The 20,788-nt window shown below is 43.1% G+C and overlaps 2 protein-coding genes and 2 long non-coding RNA genes across 6 annotated transcripts; all 4 read right to left on the reverse strand.

Moving 5' to 3' along the window:
• Positions 1 to 253: 253 nt before the first annotated feature.
• LOC100275431 (uncharacterized) lies at positions 254 to 5,050 on the reverse strand. The gene is made up of 5 exons (NM_001149505.2): positions 4,687 to 5,050; positions 3,159 to 4,151; positions 2,633 to 2,908; positions 2,349 to 2,440; positions 254 to 1,322 (listed from the first exon to the last, which is right to left on the reverse strand). Exons 2-5 carry the CDS (start codon positions 4,122 to 4,124, stop codon positions 416 to 418), a joined length of 2,241 nt encoding a protein of 746 aa, NP_001142977.2. The 5' UTR covers positions 4,125 to 4,151; positions 4,687 to 5,050; the 3' UTR covers positions 254 to 415.
• Positions 5,051 to 14,484: 9,434 nt separating this feature from the next.
• LOC103643066 (60S ribosomal protein L38-like) lies at positions 14,485 to 16,621 on the reverse strand. 3 transcript variants are annotated; one of them, XM_035960409.1, is made up of 4 exons: positions 16,351 to 16,621; positions 16,199 to 16,269; positions 15,619 to 15,802; positions 14,485 to 14,862 (listed from the first exon to the last, which is right to left on the reverse strand). In XM_035960409.1, the coding sequence occupies exons 1-4, from the start codon at positions 16,607 to 16,609 to the stop codon at positions 14,840 to 14,842; spliced, it is 537 nt and encodes a 178-aa protein (XP_035816302.1). In that variant the 5' UTR covers positions 16,610 to 16,621; the 3' UTR covers positions 14,485 to 14,839. The 3 variants fall into 3 exon arrangements, with proteins under 3 accessions (XP_035816302.1, NP_001352486.1, NP_001313613.1); NM_001365557.1 differs by having other exon boundaries at positions 14,488 to 14,862; positions 16,201 to 16,269; positions 16,351 to 16,571; NM_001326684.1 differs by lacking the exon at positions 16,199 to 16,269 and having other exon boundaries at positions 14,687 to 14,862; positions 16,351 to 16,571.
• A 1,166-nt stretch (positions 16,622 to 17,787) lies between these two features.
• On the reverse strand, positions 17,788 to 18,675 carry LOC103645187 (uncharacterized). The gene is made up of 4 exons (XR_002266802.2): positions 18,581 to 18,675; positions 18,427 to 18,486; positions 18,258 to 18,330; positions 17,788 to 18,159 (listed from the first exon to the last, which is right to left on the reverse strand). It is a non-coding gene; the product is annotated as an uncharacterized lncRNA (long non-coding RNA).
• A 77-nt stretch (positions 18,676 to 18,752) lies between these two features.
• Positions 18,753 to 20,468, reverse strand: LOC109943720 (uncharacterized). The gene is made up of 3 exons (XR_002266803.1): positions 20,203 to 20,468; positions 18,956 to 19,046; positions 18,753 to 18,822 (listed from the first exon to the last, which is right to left on the reverse strand). It is a non-coding gene; the product is annotated as an uncharacterized lncRNA (long non-coding RNA).
• Positions 20,469 to 20,788: the final 320 nt, after the last annotated feature.

The following is a 20,788-nucleotide window of genomic DNA, read 5'->3' on the forward strand; positions in this document are numbered from 1 at the left end:
AAATTATAAGAAACTTTGTGCTGAAGTGTACTATATTATATATTTATTGTGTAGGTTACACACGTGAGTCCAACATAATTTGATTATTTATTGTATAACTTTTATGTAATTTACTGTAACTTTTTAAAGATTCAACCAAAATAAATATAAAAGGGAAAAAAACAGTGAGGGAAACAGTCATAGAGTCAACTGACTGGTTTTGAGAGATAAGGGAGGAGATATTTTCGGTTTCAGAATTGAAGGAGAGAGGGACAAAAATATATTTTTTTTACTTTCTGTAACACCAGAAAAAAGTACCAAAACAACCACTGCAATCTCAATCCAGCCCATTTTTACATTTAAATCCAGACCGGCCCATGTTTTGGCTCAGCCAAGTTAACGGCCCAATTGGGCCTTCCTTCGCGGCCCACTATCGTCACCCCTTCTTCCCGTTCGCCACCGGTGCCGGCGCCATCTCGCAGCCGCCGAGCACGGCGGCAGCAGAGTCCACGTTGGTGAGGAGGTACTCGTAGATCTTCTTCCTGAGCCTCTCTATCGTCTCCTCCGGCACGCCGCTGGCCGCGCCGCCGTTGGCAGTGGGTGCCGCCGCTTCGCCGTCCGCTTCCGGTGGCGGATGCGGCGCCATCTCTGCCGACTTCCCGATCTCGCTCAGCCAGTCGTTGACGCGCTTAAGCTGCGGGAGCATCCTCGCGGCGCGGTCGCGGTCCCACGGCGCGGCCGCCGCAACGTCCGCGTCCAGGAACCGCTCCACGAACGCCAGGAACCACGCCCGTGCCTCGTCCCCGAGCCGCCGCGCAAGCTCGCCCCGCTCCTCCGCGCCGCCTCCCCGCTCCCATTCAGGCGGAGGCACTGCTGCCGCCGCCGCAGCGGCGGCGGCGGCGGCGGCGGCCGCGGAACCAGCTTTCAACCTCCCCTTCGCCGGGGACAGCCGCGACTTCGCGGGCGGCACTGCCTTCGCCGCCGCCGGCTTGGCTGACTCGTCCACGAGCACGACGGCCAGCGGGGAGATGACACTGGCTGGGGCGGGTTTCAGGTTGTAGAGGGAGAAGGCGGAGAGATCGGTGGCGAGGCCGGCGCCGACCCAGGAGGCTGCCCGGCGGCGGCGCTCCGCCGCGACAGCCATGGTTTCCTCGTCGGCTGTTGACGCATCGCCGGCTGCTGATTGATCTGGTGAAGTCGCGGTGGAGACCGTGGTCGTGGCCTTGGTTAGAGACTCGGTGACGATGGTGGCTCGAGAGATTGCTCCATGCAGAGCGAGGAACTGCTCGACAGCCTGCTGTGGGTTCTGCTCCTCCGCCGACGAGCTCACCTCCGCGTACGAGCTGGTCAGAGCAATACAGCGGTCAGACAAACTCAAAGTGCATCAACGCTTCTGATAGCGAGTAAGCAAAGTAAAACCACATTCACAAAGCTTCATGAGCATAGGATTTTGCATTGCAGTTTTTGGATAACCACTGTAATAAACATACAGCAGTAAATTTCACATTTTGATCAGAATTTCATATTAAACCAAGTTCACAATTGCTGTTGGTCAGGATAGGGAACACAGTGAGAACGGATGGTTTCATATTGTTTTTTTTTTTCCTTAACGAGTTTCATACTGTTGTTAGTACACAATAGGACGATAGTGCAGTGGCAAGTACAGATAGGATCACTTCCTGCCTGGCAACATTTCGACAAGACCTGGCTGGCCATCCATGCCCTAGCATGAGCTACAGGGTACAGCAGTAGAAGTGTTCATACTGTCGGTAGAGCAAAGCAAGACAATGGCAATGTGAAGTCTGAACTCTAAGCATGTGCAAACATAATGGCAAGTCCATGCCGGGTCAAAGGGAGACGAAACAAAGATAGGAGTAGGTGGGTAGCATCATTGAGTCATGCATGACAGCTAGAGTGATGACATTGGAAATGTCATGCCACCGGATTATTATAAAAAAAATGTTAAGAGCCATGTGGGACTTCAAAATAGACAACAAAAGATGAAAAGGACCAACCACTATCCGAAATGTTGGCTATTAGAAGCCATTTGAAGCATGGATATACGATTGTCATAGACTTGGATTGACATGCTCAAAATTGGATGGTTAGATGAAAACCTCTCAATAGCATCTTTATGACCAAATGTTCAACAGTGGCCAATTTGCCATGATTATGATTAATAACCTGGTGCAATTTCATACCAAATTTTACAATACTGACATGTTTTGTTCATTTTTTATCAACTGTAGAGCGCATCTATCGACTGGAGAGTGTTGAAACGGTAGCAGTTTCGGATGCCTTAAAGGCTTAAACTACAGATAAATCTGTAGTGGCAAGACAATACAGGTAATGTGCTTGGAAAAAATTACCTTAAACATCGAACGATGCTCTCTGCCGCAGAAGCTTCTTGCATGGCTTCAACAGCAGCCATTTGTGCTGCATCCCTGTACTTCAGAAGCTCCTATGACAACAGACATCTCATTAAGCTTAAACACCAAATGAATAACCGGAAGCATTCCCCTACCATGTGGTGAAATGATATACTATCGTCCCCTTCTTTTTTTTCTAAAATAATTATCACAGCCATTATTTTCTTTGGTAATGTATATGCGTAGAACGTCAACAGCAACACAGGGGCTCAGCTGGCAAATACCTTCCCTAGTTTAACGAGTGATGGAGGAAGCGTTGTCCACGAAGCGCTAGCATCTGTCAGTTTCCTGTTACTTGCAGCAACCTTCACTAGATTAGTGACATTCGGGTTATTTAAAACCCCTGATGTCCTCCTTATAGGAGAAGAAAGCTTGTTGTTCACAACTTTGTCGGAATCGTCTGCAGGAGCACTCGCTGAGCTCTTCCTGGGTGGAGTCAGAATCTTACTGTCATCCTTATTCGATGGTTTCTCTTCTGCTAATGATTTTCGTCTGGGAGTCTGAACATGGGAGAATCAACAAAGGTTATTTACTAAACATGCTGCATGGACATAAGACATTAATAGGGGCACTGATGAGTTGAAGCAATACTACAGTCTACATGTTCCTAACAAGAGACACATATGGTCAGGTTCTTGATCATATATTGATGAAAACGTTCAGAATTGATGTTGTTGATCCTACATTGATGAAAACTTCACAAGTATTATATACCCATGCTGTATATGACATGGCATTGTTGACACTTACCGAAGAGCTTCGATTTTCAGACTTCTTTTCAGCTTTGGCAGGCTTTGAATCCGAATTGCCTTTGTCCTTTGCATCTGCTTTCCCTTCCCAGCTTCTTCTCAAGGCCTTGGGCCCAGATTCGAAGCTCAACAAGGTGTTACTAATGGAGTTACCCAGGGAGGACTTCCTCCCTGCCGTAGTGGCCTTCAACACAGACGCAGCCTTTTCTAGCAAGGACAGCCTTGACGGCGGCGATTTCTCTGCTCCTTTGGTTCTCACTCTCTGTTTCATGTCACTCGAGAATTTATCGAACGACGCAGGCAGAGAATGGGCGCTGGTCGGGGAAGACGGCGTCGACCTAGCGCTGGTTGATTTTGCCTTCGAGCTAACCACGTCCTTCTTGTCCGAGAGGAGGCCATTGAGCGCCTGTTTCGAGAGGTTGGAGTTCGACTTGGTGAGCTGGGGCTTCTTGCTCTCTGTGCCGTTGCTCTTGGGAGGAGCATTGATCTTCTCTAACCTGCCCTGCTCTTTCTCTAGCGACAGGGCACCGGCATCCTTGGAACTACCATTGGTGGAGGAGGCTTGGGCGGCCTTGCCGCTGCCAAGAAGAAAAGTGGAGGAGCTGGTCACCACAAGATCCTCCGGGCTGCCGACGCAGGCATGGCGGCCCGGGACCGGCCTGACCCCCCTGAGGATCGGCACCGGGGTGGCTGCCTCGAGACGGTCGACATGGACGAACTGCCCCAGCTGGATGACGTCGCTGAGGATGAGGTCGTGCTGCTCGTCCGGCAGCGACACGTAGGTGGCGTGCGACGAGTCGGACACCTTGAGGTAGAACCCCTGGTTGGTGAACAGGTCGCTCCCGGCGAGCGCGGGCACGATGCTGACGACCTGGAGCAGCGACGACCGGTGCTCGCCCGCGACCTTGACGTCGCTGTTCATGTGCTGCAGGAGCTTGAGGAGGACCCCGGGTACCAGCGACGCCATCGCTGCAGCTCCTAGCGCCGCATTTACCTGCGCAGTGTTGAGCCCTGGTTCAGTAACCCCACTCCAATATGTAGGCTAAGCAGTGGAGCCTTCTGAGAGAACAATGATGTTGTCGGTAGCCATGGCAAAAGCGGATCACTCCAAGCTACCTAATGCAAATAAAGGCTGCGCGCGCGCGGCTTTACAACCAGAGCAGCAAATCCAGATGAGCATGTCGGTAGCCTTGGCGAGCGAAATGAGCAACAAGTTCAGGTAGATCAAAACAGATTTCACCCTTTTTTTTCCCATGCTAATTAACAAGAAAGCAAACAATCTTGTGAAGCCAACAGCAAAGGCAGAGCACAGTGCCGTAAGGAGGAGGAGGTGAACTAGTAAAGAGGTGTACTAGAAACGGTGGCTACAATGAGTAAGGACGGCGTTGTTCGTCGCAAGGGCATTCAATTGGGTCCGGAAAGGGATACGGGTACTAGCGCATGGCCGCCAGTCTCGACTCTAGAGACGAGAAGGTGATGGGAGTCGAGACGAGAAGACGATGGGTAAGGAGGAGGAGAAGCAAACACACCTCGTGATGGACTGCCGAATCCCGCAAGGCCCGATCCCTTCCTCCGGCCTCACTTCGGTCTGCTCTTCTTCAGTCTCTTCTTCGTCCTCCTCTCAACGCTCGCCCTGAGTCGGCGGCTGCTGCAGGCGTGCGGCCTACGATCTTTGAAAAGCGCGGAAGGCTTTCCGCTTCCTGCTCAGGGAGAAGAAGGAGAGGGGGAGGGTCTCTCCTGCTGGCCTTGTCGCATCCAGGACAGGAATCCCCGCCGGTTGGCTGCAGGAGGCGGTGACGACTGACGAGATGAACCAACCAGGAGGCGACGGTGTCCTCCTCTCCTGGACCCTGGTGCGTGCGCGCTGGGAGCCTGGGAGGCGTGGTGCTTCTCTCTCCTCTCCTCTGCGCGTGCTCGCTGTCTCTCTCTAAAAAGCAGAGGAGGGTCGCACGCGAGGCAGGGCAGGCTGCTCCTGCGCCGGCGAGGACAGATGGCAACTGTGCTGTGGAAAAGCTGCGTGGAAAGGAGCCAAGGAGGTGCGGGCCCCGCCGACCCAGTGTCCGCGGGCGGCCTTGTGTTGCGGTGAGGCGTCGCTTTCGACGGAGGAGGGTAGTAAACTGGAGTGGAGTTCCAAGTATGGGCAGGTCAGTCGAGGAAGCCCCAAAACCTTCTTTATTATTATTTTATTATAAATTCAGTTGCAAAAGAGTTTCAAGTTACAGTTACCTAGGCTGTTGTAGAGATTTTATTCTAGTTTCGTTTTATTAAAGCTAGTTTGGAAACCCTAATTTTTTTAAAAAAATTATTTACTAAGAAAAATATAAATGAAAATCACTTGGTAAAATGAGATTTCCAAACTAGACCTTAAATGCCTTTCTATTATAAGTATAATGGCATACCAATGATTTCATAAAAAGAAAGATAAATACAGTTTTATGTCAGGTAAGAGTAGAGATGGCCAAACGGGCCGTCCGGCCCGGCTCGGGCACGGTGAAGCCCGACCCGTTTTAGGCCCGGTCCGCCAGACACGGTTAGAAAACCGGGTCGGGCCGTCTAAGCACGCGGGCTCAATTTCCTGTCCAAGCCCGGGCCGCAGCGGGCCTAAACGGGCACGAAAAAATGGGCCGAAAAGCGGGCTAAGCGGGCCGGTAAGCACGTTTTAGTGTAAAAAAGCGGGTTTAACGGGCTTAGAGGTAAACATGTCGTACCGGGCTAGCCCACCGTGCCTAGTTTCCTGTCCGAGCCTGGTCCGCTTATTCGTGCCGGGCCGGCCCGGGCCCGCATAGAATCGGGCCGTGTCGGGCTCAGACCGGGCCCAAACAGCGGGCTTCGTGCCGGGCTCGCGGATCTCGTGCTTATTGGGCATCTATAGGTAAGTGTGTTTTATTTAGATTATCCTACACGGTTTTATAGACAAAAACTGATATAATATTTTTAAAAATACTGCAATAAAATTCTGCTCCGTGAACAGCCTATGACCACTGTATCATCTTTTTAGAGTGAATTTCATTCGCACAATACTCTACAAAGCTATATTTACCTCGTCAAGTCAGTAAATTTGCTAACTTGTCACCATATTAAAAAATACTCGCTCCATCCTAAAAAAAATATGATGCGTATTTTTTTGGCACTCCAAATTTTTAAATATGATGCATATTTGGTCAATGAGGAATAACTCCCCAGGAATTCGTAAATTTTTACAGAATGTGGGGAGAAGTTTCCCAATTTTTATGGAATTTCTATAGAGAACTGCATATTTCTTTTTATAAGAACTTTGAACATTTATTTTTTTAAAACGTGCCTTTAATAAATATAAAATGAACATCATGTCAAATTACTTTTGAATACAAATCCAAATATATAACATGGATACACCAAAAATATGTGTTTTGGCCTGAATTATTAGCCAAAAAATTTATATACACTATGTTTTTTATATTAGAGAGAGAAGGACGGAAATTTTCCATTGTATATATAAAATAATTTGTGTATACAATGTATACTAAATAGTACTAAGTTAAAGATGTACCCTGTTTTAACAATAAACTTATTTAAAGGTGCTAAATAAATCTACACTCCCTTATTAGTTGTAGTGTTCGGACTCTTTTAGATTTACAGCAAAAGTTATGCATATAAATAGTGTATATCGAGATGCATAGCGAAAAGATAGATAGCTTGAAAAGCTAGAAGAACTTATAATTTGGAACTAAGAGAGTACTAAAACACTAAATATTTAAATAGTATCAGTAGACATATTGTTATAAAATATTTAGTACAGACATAAATATTTATATACTTTTTAATATAGTTTGATTTCCTTAAATAGTCTGGTTAAAGCTAAATACTATAATTATTATTTTTTAGCCAGAACATGGTGATAGGCAAAGCTTTAACGAGCTTCACCACCTCTTTTTTTTTTTGAAGTTAATGTAGGGAGGACCTACAGTTCACCACCTCTTTCTAACAATAACAAAATCATCTAAAACCTTGCCTCCTTGAACATGGACCGGAATCACTGCAAGACTGATCTGGTCAACTCCGGCAGTCGAAACTTTTGCTTGACTGCAGCAAGCAAATCACAGCACGGAGCTAGTCAAACCTGATCTGGTCAACTCCTGCAGTGCACGAAGGCTCACAAAATCGGATAGCTTACCGACATGTCCTACATGCAGGTTTTATAAATAAAAAGAATCACATTTCTCAGTCCTATATTTGAGATACACTAGTTTCCTCTTCCATTTGGGGGAAAATAATATGCAACAGAATACACGTGTGGGACAAAATATGTATCTAGGATTAGACCTGTTCAAACGCATAGTCGAGCTTATGTCGGGTAAGGATCGGGTCGTGTGTCATTTATCACTACTCGTATCTGGCCCATATTTATTGTTATGTCGAGTCGGGTTTTGGTCGGTGACTTCTATTTGACGTGTCGGGTCAAAGGTTTTTGGATTGGGTTGGTCTTTTTTTTGTTTTAGGTTAGGTTTTTTCAGGTTGTGTTGGTTTTATGTCAAAAATCACGTGCGGGTCGAAAATTACACTCCATGCTCACTCATTGAATTGGGGCGGATTGGATCAGGCGATCGGGTTGAATAGATCGGTGCCTATAGTATTAATCCTGTCTACCTGGGAGCCCTTTCTTTCTTATCCGATCCACGTATGGGATTCTCTACACCCGCCGGGGCAGGGCTCGTCGTTGGGCGATGCGACTGGCTGTACCGACAGCTCCTGCTCCAATACGCGATGCATGATGATAGGGGGCGGGAAAAAAAGGTACGCAGAGAATAATACTCTGGCGACCGGTTTACCAACCGGCAATACATTATACAGTGGTTACGAGATCCCTATCAATTATTCATCGGGCAGCTAGCGACGGCATTATTATCAATTCCAACGCTGACCGGATGGCAGCGAACGTTTACTAACAACCAATCAGTTTTTTTTATTTTTATTTTTGATCATATACATGCCGGCCGCGCGCCATGTACTCAGAATAATCTGCTAAAATCGTTCTTTCGATCCTTCTGATTGAAATTCGTTCTAACAATGATCATATAGTCCACATGTAAATCAGCTAAACTAATATAGTTAAGTGCATTCGTTTGAAACTTGGTATGAATCTATCTAGAAGTTGGTCATATTCTAAAAATTAGACAATTGCTATAGAAATCAGAAGGCCAAGAGAACTGAAAAGCTACATATGGACGCGAACGCCAAAAGAATTTTGTTAGTGTTAGTCTGCGAACTCTGTTTTTTCAAAAGATTTTTATTTTTTCTTAAAAATAGAAATCCTTTGAGAAAATGTGTTTTTAAACTAGCTCTTAGGGTTAGTTTAGGAACCACATTTTCCCAAGAGAAATTAGTTCATTTTTCTTTAGAAAAATAGAAATCCCATGTAAAAATAGAGTTCCTAAATTAGCCCTTACAAAAAAATACACACAACCTACCTTGACAAGCAAGGTAGATCCCCCACTTTTTTCTTCTCGGAATGGAAAAACAAAGGCGTGTGGCAATAGATCCAAGGTCTAGAATAGCAAATAAAAAAGAGGTACTGAAAACGGTCTTCATTCTCGAATAGGTACTGTCACATTCCATTTTAAGGATCTTTAGGGCGTTTCGTGCCTTTGCTCAATTTGCAAGCTAGGAACTGCGCTACCGTAGTACTAATTAAGTACACCCGATATTACTACTTTATTGCATTAACTAAGTACCTGATTGGAAGCACATAGTTTCTAAGAAATTGGTTTATAGAAATTAAGGTGGTTTCAAACATATCTGTTTATATCTCAGCTTATAAAAATTAGGTTCTCAGTTTCTTAAAACCAAGAAACTGGCTTCTCCTAGCTAAAAGATAAAAATCAGTTTCTTAAAAACTGAGCTACTTCCAAACAAGACATAACTCATTTAGAAAGGATATGCATTTATATGGTACGACTTCTCGTGGCTTTGACTTAGGCTAGCAACTCGAGCATTATTGTACTCTTCACAGGAGATCTCCTCCTCTCTTGATATAATAAGACTGTCCACATTGGTTTCCTCTAAATTTCACTTCCTATATCTCACTTTTTTGTGCCACGTTGTCAAGATTTTACCATCTACCTTTTCATCTCCCGCTACGGTTCCCTCTAAATTCTCCTCGTATATCTCACTGCAACCATAAAATATCATTTTCTATCCCTACTTTTCATCTATTATCAATTTTTATCTACTAACGATTACTCACGCATACAAAACGCGAGATACGAACAGTGGCTGGGGACAACGACAGACACAGGGGGAGAAAGCAACCGTCGGTTAGAGGTGCTTGTAGGGGGGAGCGACAAGCGTTTTCTGGCTCCTGTAGCCACCAAATGGAGGGGAGGGAGCACGCGGCGGGGACCACTGTGCCCGATCTGAACGTAGAGACGGGAAGAGCCATAATTTATAGCTCCTTCTGCTCTAGGCGCTCTGGTACTGTATAAACAAGACGTTGAAGCCTCGCTCAAGGAGCCCAATTAAATGAGGCATAAATATTCGCTTTAGCTAAAGTTATTGATGCCTACTAATATGGGTTCTCCTAAGACCATTCTCGATGGGAGTTTCATCACAATGTTTTCAAGTTTGCCATGTTAACATTTGTCTGGGAAATAGTGTATGCAGAGCTTCGTCCCCATGAAACTGTTTCATCTAACATAAACCTTTTTCATATCTCTCGACGTTAAATTGTGCATGCTACGTGCATCTTGTTTACTTATGTGGCATGTCATTTAGTGAGAATGAAAGTCCCATGAAACTCTCAATGAGAATAGCCTTAGATGGTATAACTACGCAATTAAGTAGTTCTGTTTTTTTTATACAGATCATTTTAATTTGTTACATGCGAAGATATACACTATATCTATATAAGATGTTTGCGTATCTACAAAACAACGACGTATAGTCTGGAATTCAGAGCGTGTTTGATTTATAGCTATTTGCATGCCCATGTGACAGTTGATTTAATAATTAAAAATGGGGAAAGGGCTCGATGGTGGTGAAGTTTCACCACCACGCTGGCACCCATCACAGGCGACGACACAGTGACACTGACATCGAGAGAGAGAGAGAGAGACTCCCAAGCCTTGTGATTAGCAATAACCTGCTTCAGATCCGTCCACTGCATGTACTGTCAAGCGCCACATTGTATACGCATGCATGGTCCAGACAGATCATCGCCAGTCGCAGTCGCAGAGAGTGTGGATCATGCAGTGAGGCAACTGAAAACAGTTGGCGAGCATGTGCTCTCGCACAGAAGGAATTGTTTTTTTTTTTTGGCATTTTTCGTTTATATCCATATCCAGATGGCCTCTAAGTTTTCTTAAAAATTTTCCATGGGCATGCATGTGGCGGCTGAACAGGAAGGATGTCGGCACGGCACGGCATGTAGGCAGCAGATCAGAGATGATGAGGCTCGCTCGATGAGGTTCCCCGGCCATGCATGAACGATCGGTACCCATCTGCAGGCAATGGCTGGCATTATTGCGACGAAGAATCGAAGCACTCACTGACTGCCTCCGTCTCAAAAATGCCTACTGCTGTGCTGACAGTATGTTTTTTTTAACAGTACAGTAAAGGAGACCATAACCAGTATCTGCAGAAGAGGCCGGCGGCCGGCCCACGGGCCCACAGCAAGCGTAACGACCTTCCACTCCAGCCAGCCAGCATGATGCGATCGATGCCAGCCATGGCTCGTGGTGTGTGTTTGTGTGGTATGATTCTGCAAGCCAAGTGTCATGGCCCCACGAACCGACCAAGCCCAAGCAGAGTGAGACCCACTACATGATGAGAGGAATGTTGCAGAAGAGGCGCTTCCTTCGGATCTACCTACGGTACTACTAGTTTGTGTTGTCAACGTTTCAGGAGCCTTTGATGAGAGAGGCCTTGAGAGCATCTCCAACAGCTGCTTCAAACTCTGGTCCAATTCCCTATTTTAGGTAAAAAGAACTAAAAAACATCTATAACAATCCAGGGTTGTTTGATTAGTTGGCTAAGGCACCACAACGTGCCTAACTTTTCTGCATAATCTTAGTTATTTAATTCAAGCGACTAAGATTATGCAGACTGTGGCGCTTTAAATAGAAACCAAACAGCCCTGAAATCTGGCACAAGGAAATCACCGGCTCAAGCTACTGTTGCTGAGGTGACGCCAAAATTGATCTGACAGCGGCAAACGTGTCTTTGCAGGGCGCGTAGGCGGCTGTGGCCGAGGGACACCGCGAGGCGCTGTTCAGTTTTAGGAGAACGTGGCGACGCTATCGCAGTGGGACTCACGGCGAACTGCGTCTGGGGATGAGGGTAGGGACTAGGGCGACAGCGATCCTCGGCACAGGGTCGACGTCACGGCGAGCTTTTACACTGCATGGTGCGGCATCACGGTGAGCTAGGGTGGCAGGGCGCAGGCAAGATTATGTCAGACTAATAATGCATACTCCACGAACTTTTTTTCGACCAAGGAGAGAGACGTCCCCTGACTTTTTCACTTAGGCCTTGTTCGTTTGTGTCGGATTGCACCTGGAATCGTTCCACCTAATCAAAGTTTATATAAATTAGAGAAACAATCCGGTTAGGAATCGTTTCAACCCACCAATCCGACAGAAACGAACAAGGCCTTAAGAAGTTGATGTCGCGACTCGAACTCGGGCTAGCCCAGCAGACCGCTTCTTTGGCGTGTCCGGCTGACCAGTTGCGCCGTGAGAGTGTTAGCATACTCCAAGAACTAGTTTGGAAACTTCATTTTCCCAAGAGATTTTTATTTTTCTAAGAAAAAATAAACTAATTTTTCTTATGAAAATGAAAATCACTTGAAAAAAATGAGGTTATCAAACTAGTCCTAATGGTATGAATTGTTCAGGTGGGATTTCCTGATGCCAAGCTGACAAAAATAATCTAAGCAGAACAGTTTCTTGGTTATTTGTGCAGTTCTTGGCAGAACACGAAGCAGACCGAGTTGAACAATACATTTAAACAAAGGCGACGATCATTATATGAAGACATCGTTTATTCAGTTTTATCAGTTTTTTTTTTTTTGCCTGTAACCTTTTGTGCGTGCAAATTAGCAAAACTTCTCTTCAACATGTCCTTGAACATGACAGTTTTCAGATTACATATATTTGTCAAACATAAGTTTAGCTTCTTTATATATTTGAAGCAACGACCTCAGCTTTCCGAGTTAGAAAACTGCGGGAGCGGTAGTTAGCTGGTTTTTAGGGAAAATAAAGGGAACAGTTGGAGTATGGATTTTATTTTGGGTAGCAAAACTTTTAGGGATGTGTAAATTCTCAGGTATTGGGAGATATACTTTTAGTGAATGCATCGCTGGAGCCTATGCCTGGGAACATGTTCTCTCTAGTTGACCCTTGAGTAAGAGCTAGAGCGTGCAACACTAGAGCCAATTAGAGATGGACAGATGGGCTGGCACGGCCATCCAGTTAGGTGTGGTAACGGATCATGGTCCTAATATTTGCTTCACAAACCAACAAGGCCCTTAATTTTGCTAGTTCAAAATTGTATTGTTTTATGATCCGGCCTTAACTTGATTTGATCCTTCAATTTGCTAGGCTAAATTAAATGGCCCGTTACCACCCCTATATCCAGTACATGTCGGACTTAGATACGACCTGATTAAAACACTGCTCGACAAGGTCCGATGGTAAAACGAGCTATATCGCGCAATGGTACATATCGACTAAATCATGTGCATCGGTGTATCTCAATATAAACATGTATTAATTCACCTAAGTTATCACTCAATTACCAAAATCAAACAAGGTCTTTGCAATATGCACCTTTAGAGAGTTTGGGAAGGTTACTCGGCATCCATCTTAGGGCTAGTTTGGAAACTCCAATCGTCTCCGGGATTTGAGGGTGTTGAGAGAGAAATAAACTAATTTCCCACTCAATCCCCTCCAATTCCGGAGGGAATTTGAGTTTATAAACTAGCCCTTAGAGTATCTTCTCAACGTCAACTACAGATGTACTAGGGTTGACCCCTCATTGATTTAGGTTGATCCGAGGAAATGGTGATGTTGAATTGCAAATTTAGTGTCCTTGCCCCAGTACAGAGTATTGGGACTAGGAGCCTTCCGAAGAGAGTGATGAGATGGTTCTTTTAGCTAAGAGGGTTTGTGCAAGATCATCAAGGAGGTTCTCAGAAAAGTTTTTATTTGGACGAGCTATCGTTTGGTCACGATATACTATCATTTTCTACACAGAGTACGAATTCATTCGTTCTCCCGGTTAATGATTTGATTACATTAGTAAAGAAAGAATCACATGTCACCTAATTAATGAGTATGATAAATTTTATTTTTGCCTAAGATCTTGTTTCAATATCCTACAACCTATGAGAACGAGGAAGACGAATGAGAATAAGATCCATGTACTAACTTTGTGTCATAATTTTTGGTGAACTCTCTATAAACTTGGTCAAACTCAAAATAAAGTTGATATAGGATAACTCTAAAAGTTGATTTTTTTTTTAAAGGAAAACCAGCTGCCCTGGCAGTACACACTTTATAAACATGCATCATGAAATTTACCACTAAAACCAGACGTGAAATATATGTGTAATCCGCGTCCATATGAACATTACTAATTTCCAAGTCCTAGTAAGCTAAATATAAATGAAAATCGTTAGAGAAAAAAAATAGAGGTACATTATGAACGTTTTGTTTATTTGGCCTAATCATTATTTATTTACCAAGTGATTTTTGAGGGGGTTTTCGAAGTGTTAACGTTTATATGCAAACTCTTTGAAAGAAAGGTCCGGTTGTAAGGCCGTGGGATTCTTGAAACAGTGGAAGAAGATGTTTAAGACGAAGGACGTGCAGGCCAGATGGAAGATGTTGTCCTACGAAAGGATTGAAGACATGGTGATCATCAGCGGATTCTGAGGGAAACAACACTTCATGAAGATCGGGGTTCTTTTGCTAAAGATCTAGCTTGTTTAGCTTCTTTCTTATGCTTCTTTTTCTAGGCAGGTAGTTTGGTAGCCTTGGGAATGTGGAATGGTTTTGTCATCGTTATCTTTTATGGCTTTAAACAGATCTGTGTAAACCAGCAATTACCTAGTATGCTTTTAGTATAAGCAGGGAGAAAAGGGACACCTGATTCGCATGATGTTTTTTTTGTAAATTGCGTCAGTAATCTTCATCCTTCTCATTTGCGGCTGTCCTCAGTGGATAGTGTAAAACAGTGACACAAAACTGTATATGACACTGTTTAAGTGAAGTTTGAAACAGTGAATAAAATAGAGGATGACTGCTGGAGATAGCCTCCTCATAAATTTTCTAATGCCAATGAACACTGAGTTTATGATAAAATTTTTAATAGCATCAGCCCCCAAAATATGAGTTCATCTTGACATGTCGATGGATGGGCGAATTAGCCATGTTTCTGCTACTTATCCACATGGGATACATATAAAACCACAAAAATCTAGTAAGTTTGCAGAGCTAAGTTGCGAAGGGGAACATGCAGTTAAATAAGAAAAAACTGAAAGGTGCGTCCTTGAACGAGGCAAATTGGTATTTCTCCAAAAATTCAAGATCCACAAATCCAACACTGACATGTCTAATAGCTTAAGGTCCAAAACTACATAAACAGCATGCTCTGCTAATGATAAAGATGCCCTAGAGGTTCGACCCGACGTTGCCATGTATCCAATCAAACCTCCTGGACGCTCAAGCCTGCAACAATCGACATTAATTAAGCATCAAAAAAGTCAGAACTTCATAGTGGAGTCGTGCGTTAAATGTCAGACAAAATTTGACAGATCAAGTTGGGCAGGGCTTACAACAAATGGAAGGCAAACTGTAATCACAAAACAGATGACCAAAGATACAAGCACAATTAGGATTAGATCAAAAAGACACAGGTAATTTTGTCCCTCGGATCTCATAGCTATTACCCATCATCAATGAACTTAAGAGTCGACTGGTTTTAACCACAAGCCTATATGCCAAAGAGTAGAGACAACAGAGGCTTGAAGCTAAAACTAATCAACCATTCATCTATGGTCAAATAATATTTTCTTCAATGGGACAGAGACTGATCAAACAGGAAACACAAACAAGAACAAAATGGTTCAGAGTGGAAGCTGATAAAGGAAGTGATCATACAAGTCCCTCAGATCTCATAGCTATTATTGGCCATCATGGATGGTTCTAAAAAACAGTTTTAGCCACAAGCCACCCATTAATCAAGATGACGTGTCAGCTGGCTTGAAGCTAAAACCATTCTTCGACCATCTTTGGACCGAAAATTTTATCTTCACTGGGACGGCTAATTAACGGCTAATTAAGACAAAGAAAACGGCATCAATCCAACAAAAATAGATAACTGAATAGACCGTCGGCAGCGTGGATGGTAATTCAACACAATACTGCCAGAATGGTGTTCTTATACTAGAACATAAATAATATGTCAATTAAAGCTGTGATTACCTGGGGGGAGAGATTGCTTCAACTTGTTTGCCTTCTCAGCGTCGAATACGCAGAGGGTGTACAAGTACTTGGAGCAGCGGACCTTGAACTTGACAACATCCTTGCTCCTCTTGATCTTCACTGATCGGGCATCCTTCCTCCTCGCGGTGAGAAGGAAATCCTTGATCTCGTGGATCTGCTTCGGCTGCAGATTTATTCCACAGACGATTAGACAAAGCAAAGAGATAGGTTGATACTTGACAATTAACTACAAAATACTAGCAGGATGGCAAAAAAGAAAAACTCGTTACCACTAGTACGAAAACAAACAGCCACACAGATGCTATGCTAACTTAAAGTGGTAGTTTATATACAATTGGATCTACAATGGTGGGTCTTTTTTACAATTTAACCTGTTATTACATCAGTCAGTGCATTTCGAATTCTTGTAGCTACAAAAACAGCGCAATGCCAAACGTACGTTGTGCAATTATAAAGAGCCGGATGGCACCAGAATACAGTAACTGACATTATAAGATTTCCATGCTCGCAGCAATTCAACCTAGGATACAGCTAATACGAAGCCACGACAGCCACTTACACAGAGATTGTACAAAACCAGAGCAGAATAACATTGTCTGGGTCCGTCAGCGATGTCGGCAACACTAGGACCTAATCTGACCAATCCCTTTCAGTAACAATCCACCGGCAACAAAATCGAGAAGAAGTGAAGGGGACTCGAGGGATACTTACCATCTTCTCGCGACACCTGGAAGTCCCCGAGCTCTTCTTCTTGCGGCGGCGGCTGGGATCCCACGGGAAGATGGAAATGCGGAGATGGCGGCTGGGCGGGAAGTGATAGGATATATAAGGCACGCGGGTGAAACCCTAGACAGGAAGCGATTCCAACAATGCCCAGGTCCTCGCTCGCTGCTGGTTGGACCTGTTGGTCGAGGGCTCTTCCACGGTGAAAGGCCGCATCTGGATGGGCCCAATTGGGCCGATTGGCCATATATTTCGTTGAATTCGCGGCTCGAAATATTACTGACGTTTCTTTTCTTAGTGGAGAGCTCAGTAATGTTTTACCAACTCAAGGTTGATAAGATTGAATAAAAATACCTACTACACTACTCATGATTTGTTTTGTTCTATTTCGTATCTTCCTCGCCCATTGTTTATCGTCGTCGCTTCGGAATAAAATAATTAGTCTTAATAAATTTATTTTATCATTTTAGTGTAATTAGTTTTATAACTAGGTCAGTGCCCGTGCGTTGCAACGGGGACATATAATATCTCGATAAATTATATATGCACATATGTGTTATATAGGTGTATGTCCTTACGTTGCTACGGAGTTAATATATAATGGTAAGATATATTGAGATGCAGAAGTACTATAATAAATGTATTGATATGCAAAAAAACTAAATGTTATTCTATACTTTTGTTAGCATCACTAAAAGTGGATGTTTACATACCTAAAAATAATATAAGACTGTACACGTTTTTTGTCATTAATATCTCAAATAAAACATGTTGATTCCATAGAAGGATAGCGTAAATTAATAACAAATTCCAAAAATCCTCGATCATAGATCAATATAGTTTAGATATTCATATAAATAAGTATAAATAAACTTTTGATAGCTTCTAGTGTTTTTTGCAATTTCAATATAAGAGATATACACCAAGATATATTGCTCTGCAAATTTGAAATTACTTATATACAATGTGTATTATACTGTTATGAGATGGAGCACGACGTCCGCGAGACGTTCGACATGGTGTCGAAGCGAAATTCGGGCTACAATCGAGTGCACCGACCCCGCAGCGTGAGGCCACCCGTCTGCAAGGCGCGTGAGGTTGAGGGCGAGGGGGCAGTTTCAAGGAGGGAATAATCTCCATAGGATGACAATGGAGTGGCGGCGCATGGTCACAGGGGCCTTGGTGACGGCGGCGTGCAGTCGATAAGGTACGCGTGGGTGCCGGCGAAGGGATGGCGCAGCGACCGGCAAAGATGGGGCTCCGCGATGTGGCGGGGGAGGAGGGAGGGAGAGGCAGGGGCGCACAAATTATTCGATAAAATGTTAGTGCATTACATGAATACAAGCAACACATAAAAATAAATCGTAGAATAATTTGCATAGCATGCTACTAATTCTCAACTTGAGGCATAGTTGGCATAAGAAAAATGCTACAATATATACTTTTAGAAGGACGAAACAAAACATGTAATGGGAAGAACTCATGCATGCCAAGTGTTCCGTTGTGCTACTCAGCAACATCACCGTTGCCACACTATGAAACAATATCAAGTACCAAACACGATCGTGCACATCAAAGATGGAATGCATGATAAGCTTTAACTAACTTCAGTTTGATTCCACTCGAAACAAATGAATTTTGATACGTTACGTCTGGATTATCTCAGTCCCACGCTCGTACTAACCCGTGGTGAGGAGAACAAATGCGTGTTTGGAGAGCGCATGCTTGTGCTTATTCCTAGAGCTATGGACATCGCACCATCTGTAGAGCATACTGAAATAGAATCTTTGCCAGTTCCTGCATCAGGAAAGCACATCATGATATATATATATATACCCAATCAGTAACCTTTAGTGCATAAATAGAGAGGACGCCTAGACTGTCAACACATTTACCTGCTTGCCGGATGGAACAGTGCACTGCACTCTAGAACCTTCTTTTTAGCATCTCGAAGTCTGCTTTCCCATCCTATTTAGAACCATAAAGCAATGTTACAACCTACACAAATTCGAATCCAATTCTTCGCAATCAAGAAATCAAACTCCAAACTTGAAAGTGACGTACCTCGATCAAGGCACCAATCTCACTATCAAAACTCTAGTACCGCTTTGCGGAAAATATCATCTAGGTAACCATCCCAACATCACAGAACAACACTTCCACTTTAAAAACCTTTGCATGGGAAAAGTTTAGTGGGTCTTAATGTTTTTTCAGTTACCTCAATCAGCTTGACAACGTTGTGGAGGCCACGGGCCAGAGTGTCCATTCCGAAGATATGAGAAAGAAACATGTCCTCAACATTAGTACTTTCCCTTCGCATGTTACCACAATAGAATCCTATGTTGGTTCAATTCCATTTTTTGCACAACAAGAACATTTGACAATAGTACTCACAATTGCAAAAAACTTCTCTAGCGGTGCAGGCGTGTCCTTAAGCTCCATCCCTTGGTAATGGATGCCCTGCGAAATGTATGAAGCAAACATAGTCCAGTGAATTTATGGTCCTTTTAATACCAGTAATTCATGACTGATAACATAATACATGAGTTGTTGGCTCAAACAAACATGTAAAAGAAAATGATCGGTACTTAACCTGTGAATTCTGGTAGCCATCAATTTCAGTTCAATATCTTCTTTCATCTGATCTGTTCTAGTCAAAACTCGATTTCTCATAGATATGCGCTCTACAATTGTATTAACCATGCCGAGTTTATCAGAATATATACCATCGTCAATGCAAAAAACTTTCTTCCCTAATTTATTTCTCAGATGTAGACACGGTTAAAACACAATAAAAAACTTTCTTCCCTAATTTATTTCTCAGATGTAGACACAGTTAAAACACAATAAAAAACTTTGTTCCCTGATTTATTTCTCATATGTAGACACAATTAAAACACAATAAGGAGTTACATCTGAAATATGAAGTTTAGGAGAGTTTGTTTGCTGGCTCCTTTTTATCTTCTTGAACATACTGCTAAATGTGGGTGACAGCTTATCATAATCATTAGTTCTAGGGTTACACTCAACAATCTCATGTCAGTCACAGGTGAGTTGGTTGTACAGTCATCTAGTGGAGCAATATTGCTTACTGTATCAAAAGTACGGCACAACATATCTAACATGAACATCTGGATCCATCATAGAGAGAAGTATAGAAATTCTGACAAGTGTAAATTACAGGCCTCTTCTCTAGGTTTTTTGCAGCACATAAATTGCAGGTGTAAGTTCATGGCATGTAACAACTATATTACATGGCTACTGATAGAATTTAGAGAAAGCACACATTGAATGTTATGTTAAAAAATTATTTAGATGCTCGAGATTTAGAGCTCAACTTCTTAGGTAACCACTAACCATTCATGAAAATACAAAGTCCATCTCAAACCAAAATAAGTATTAACTATTAAGAACAAGATGAAACCAATATTGTTGTGTTATTATATTTTTGTGATGAAAAAATCCCCAAACATTTAAAAGCCAATGACAACTTAAGTGAGAAGAGCATAATACCAAGAACAGCTAGTGTAAAGAAATAAGCAAAGCATCAGATCAATCTTATTAAGTGTGCGAACAGCTGCAAATCCGAGAACAAGTTTGGATGAACTTAAATACAACTGCAGCACAATATAATAATTGCAGGTGTAAATCAGTTAAATCGGAGAAGACATATGAATAACAAGGAATAAAACCAAATTGCTACCACGAAAGCTTTTGTGGGCTTAACTATTCTTTAGGCTGGTGAGCATGCCAACATTGGTATAAATATTAATAGGTCGCACATGTATCTCATACCTAGGATTTAAATTAAGAAAACTTATGTGTGCTAGTATTACTCACCTATCATCTGCGAGCTCAAAATAATTGTTCTCCACCAGAGTTCCTAGTTCAGAGAATGACCAGTAGAAGACAAGGTCATCGAGCCAAAGTTTACTCGATAGAACAACCAATAATTCTGTGAGTCTCACGTGATGCTAGCTAGCTATAAACATACTTTATGAGCTCCCCAAGCCTAGTATCGGTTTCAACCTTGAGGGAATCCTTATTCATGAACAGCGACGCGACGTTCTTCAGTATCAAGCTGAATGTGCACACCTATAGAGTGATTACATCAAACACCTGGAGCACCAAAAATAAACCAACTAATAGCTATGTAAGTGAAAGTAAAAAAACCCACAACCTCAATGCCAGTCCCCAACAAAAAAGGGTTGCATCCCAGTCAGGAATCCTTACTGACTATTATTTAACAAAAGAAATAGGACCATTACTATACTTTTCAAATTTTGGTATTATGCATTAATTATATTGGTCAGCTAAAAATTACATTGTCCCCAAGAAAACACCAGACATGATATGCAAGCTACGTGAATTGATGCCTATACAGAAATCATGTTCAGTGGAATTTGTGGAAACATTTACTCTGTTC

The sequence above is a fragment of the Zea mays genome, chromosome 1 (assembly GCF_902167145.1).
Source record: "Zea mays cultivar B73 chromosome 1, Zm-B73-REFERENCE-NAM-5.0, whole genome shotgun sequence".
In the NCBI taxonomy this organism is placed as follows: Eukaryota; Viridiplantae; Streptophyta; class Magnoliopsida; order Poales; family Poaceae; genus Zea; species Zea mays.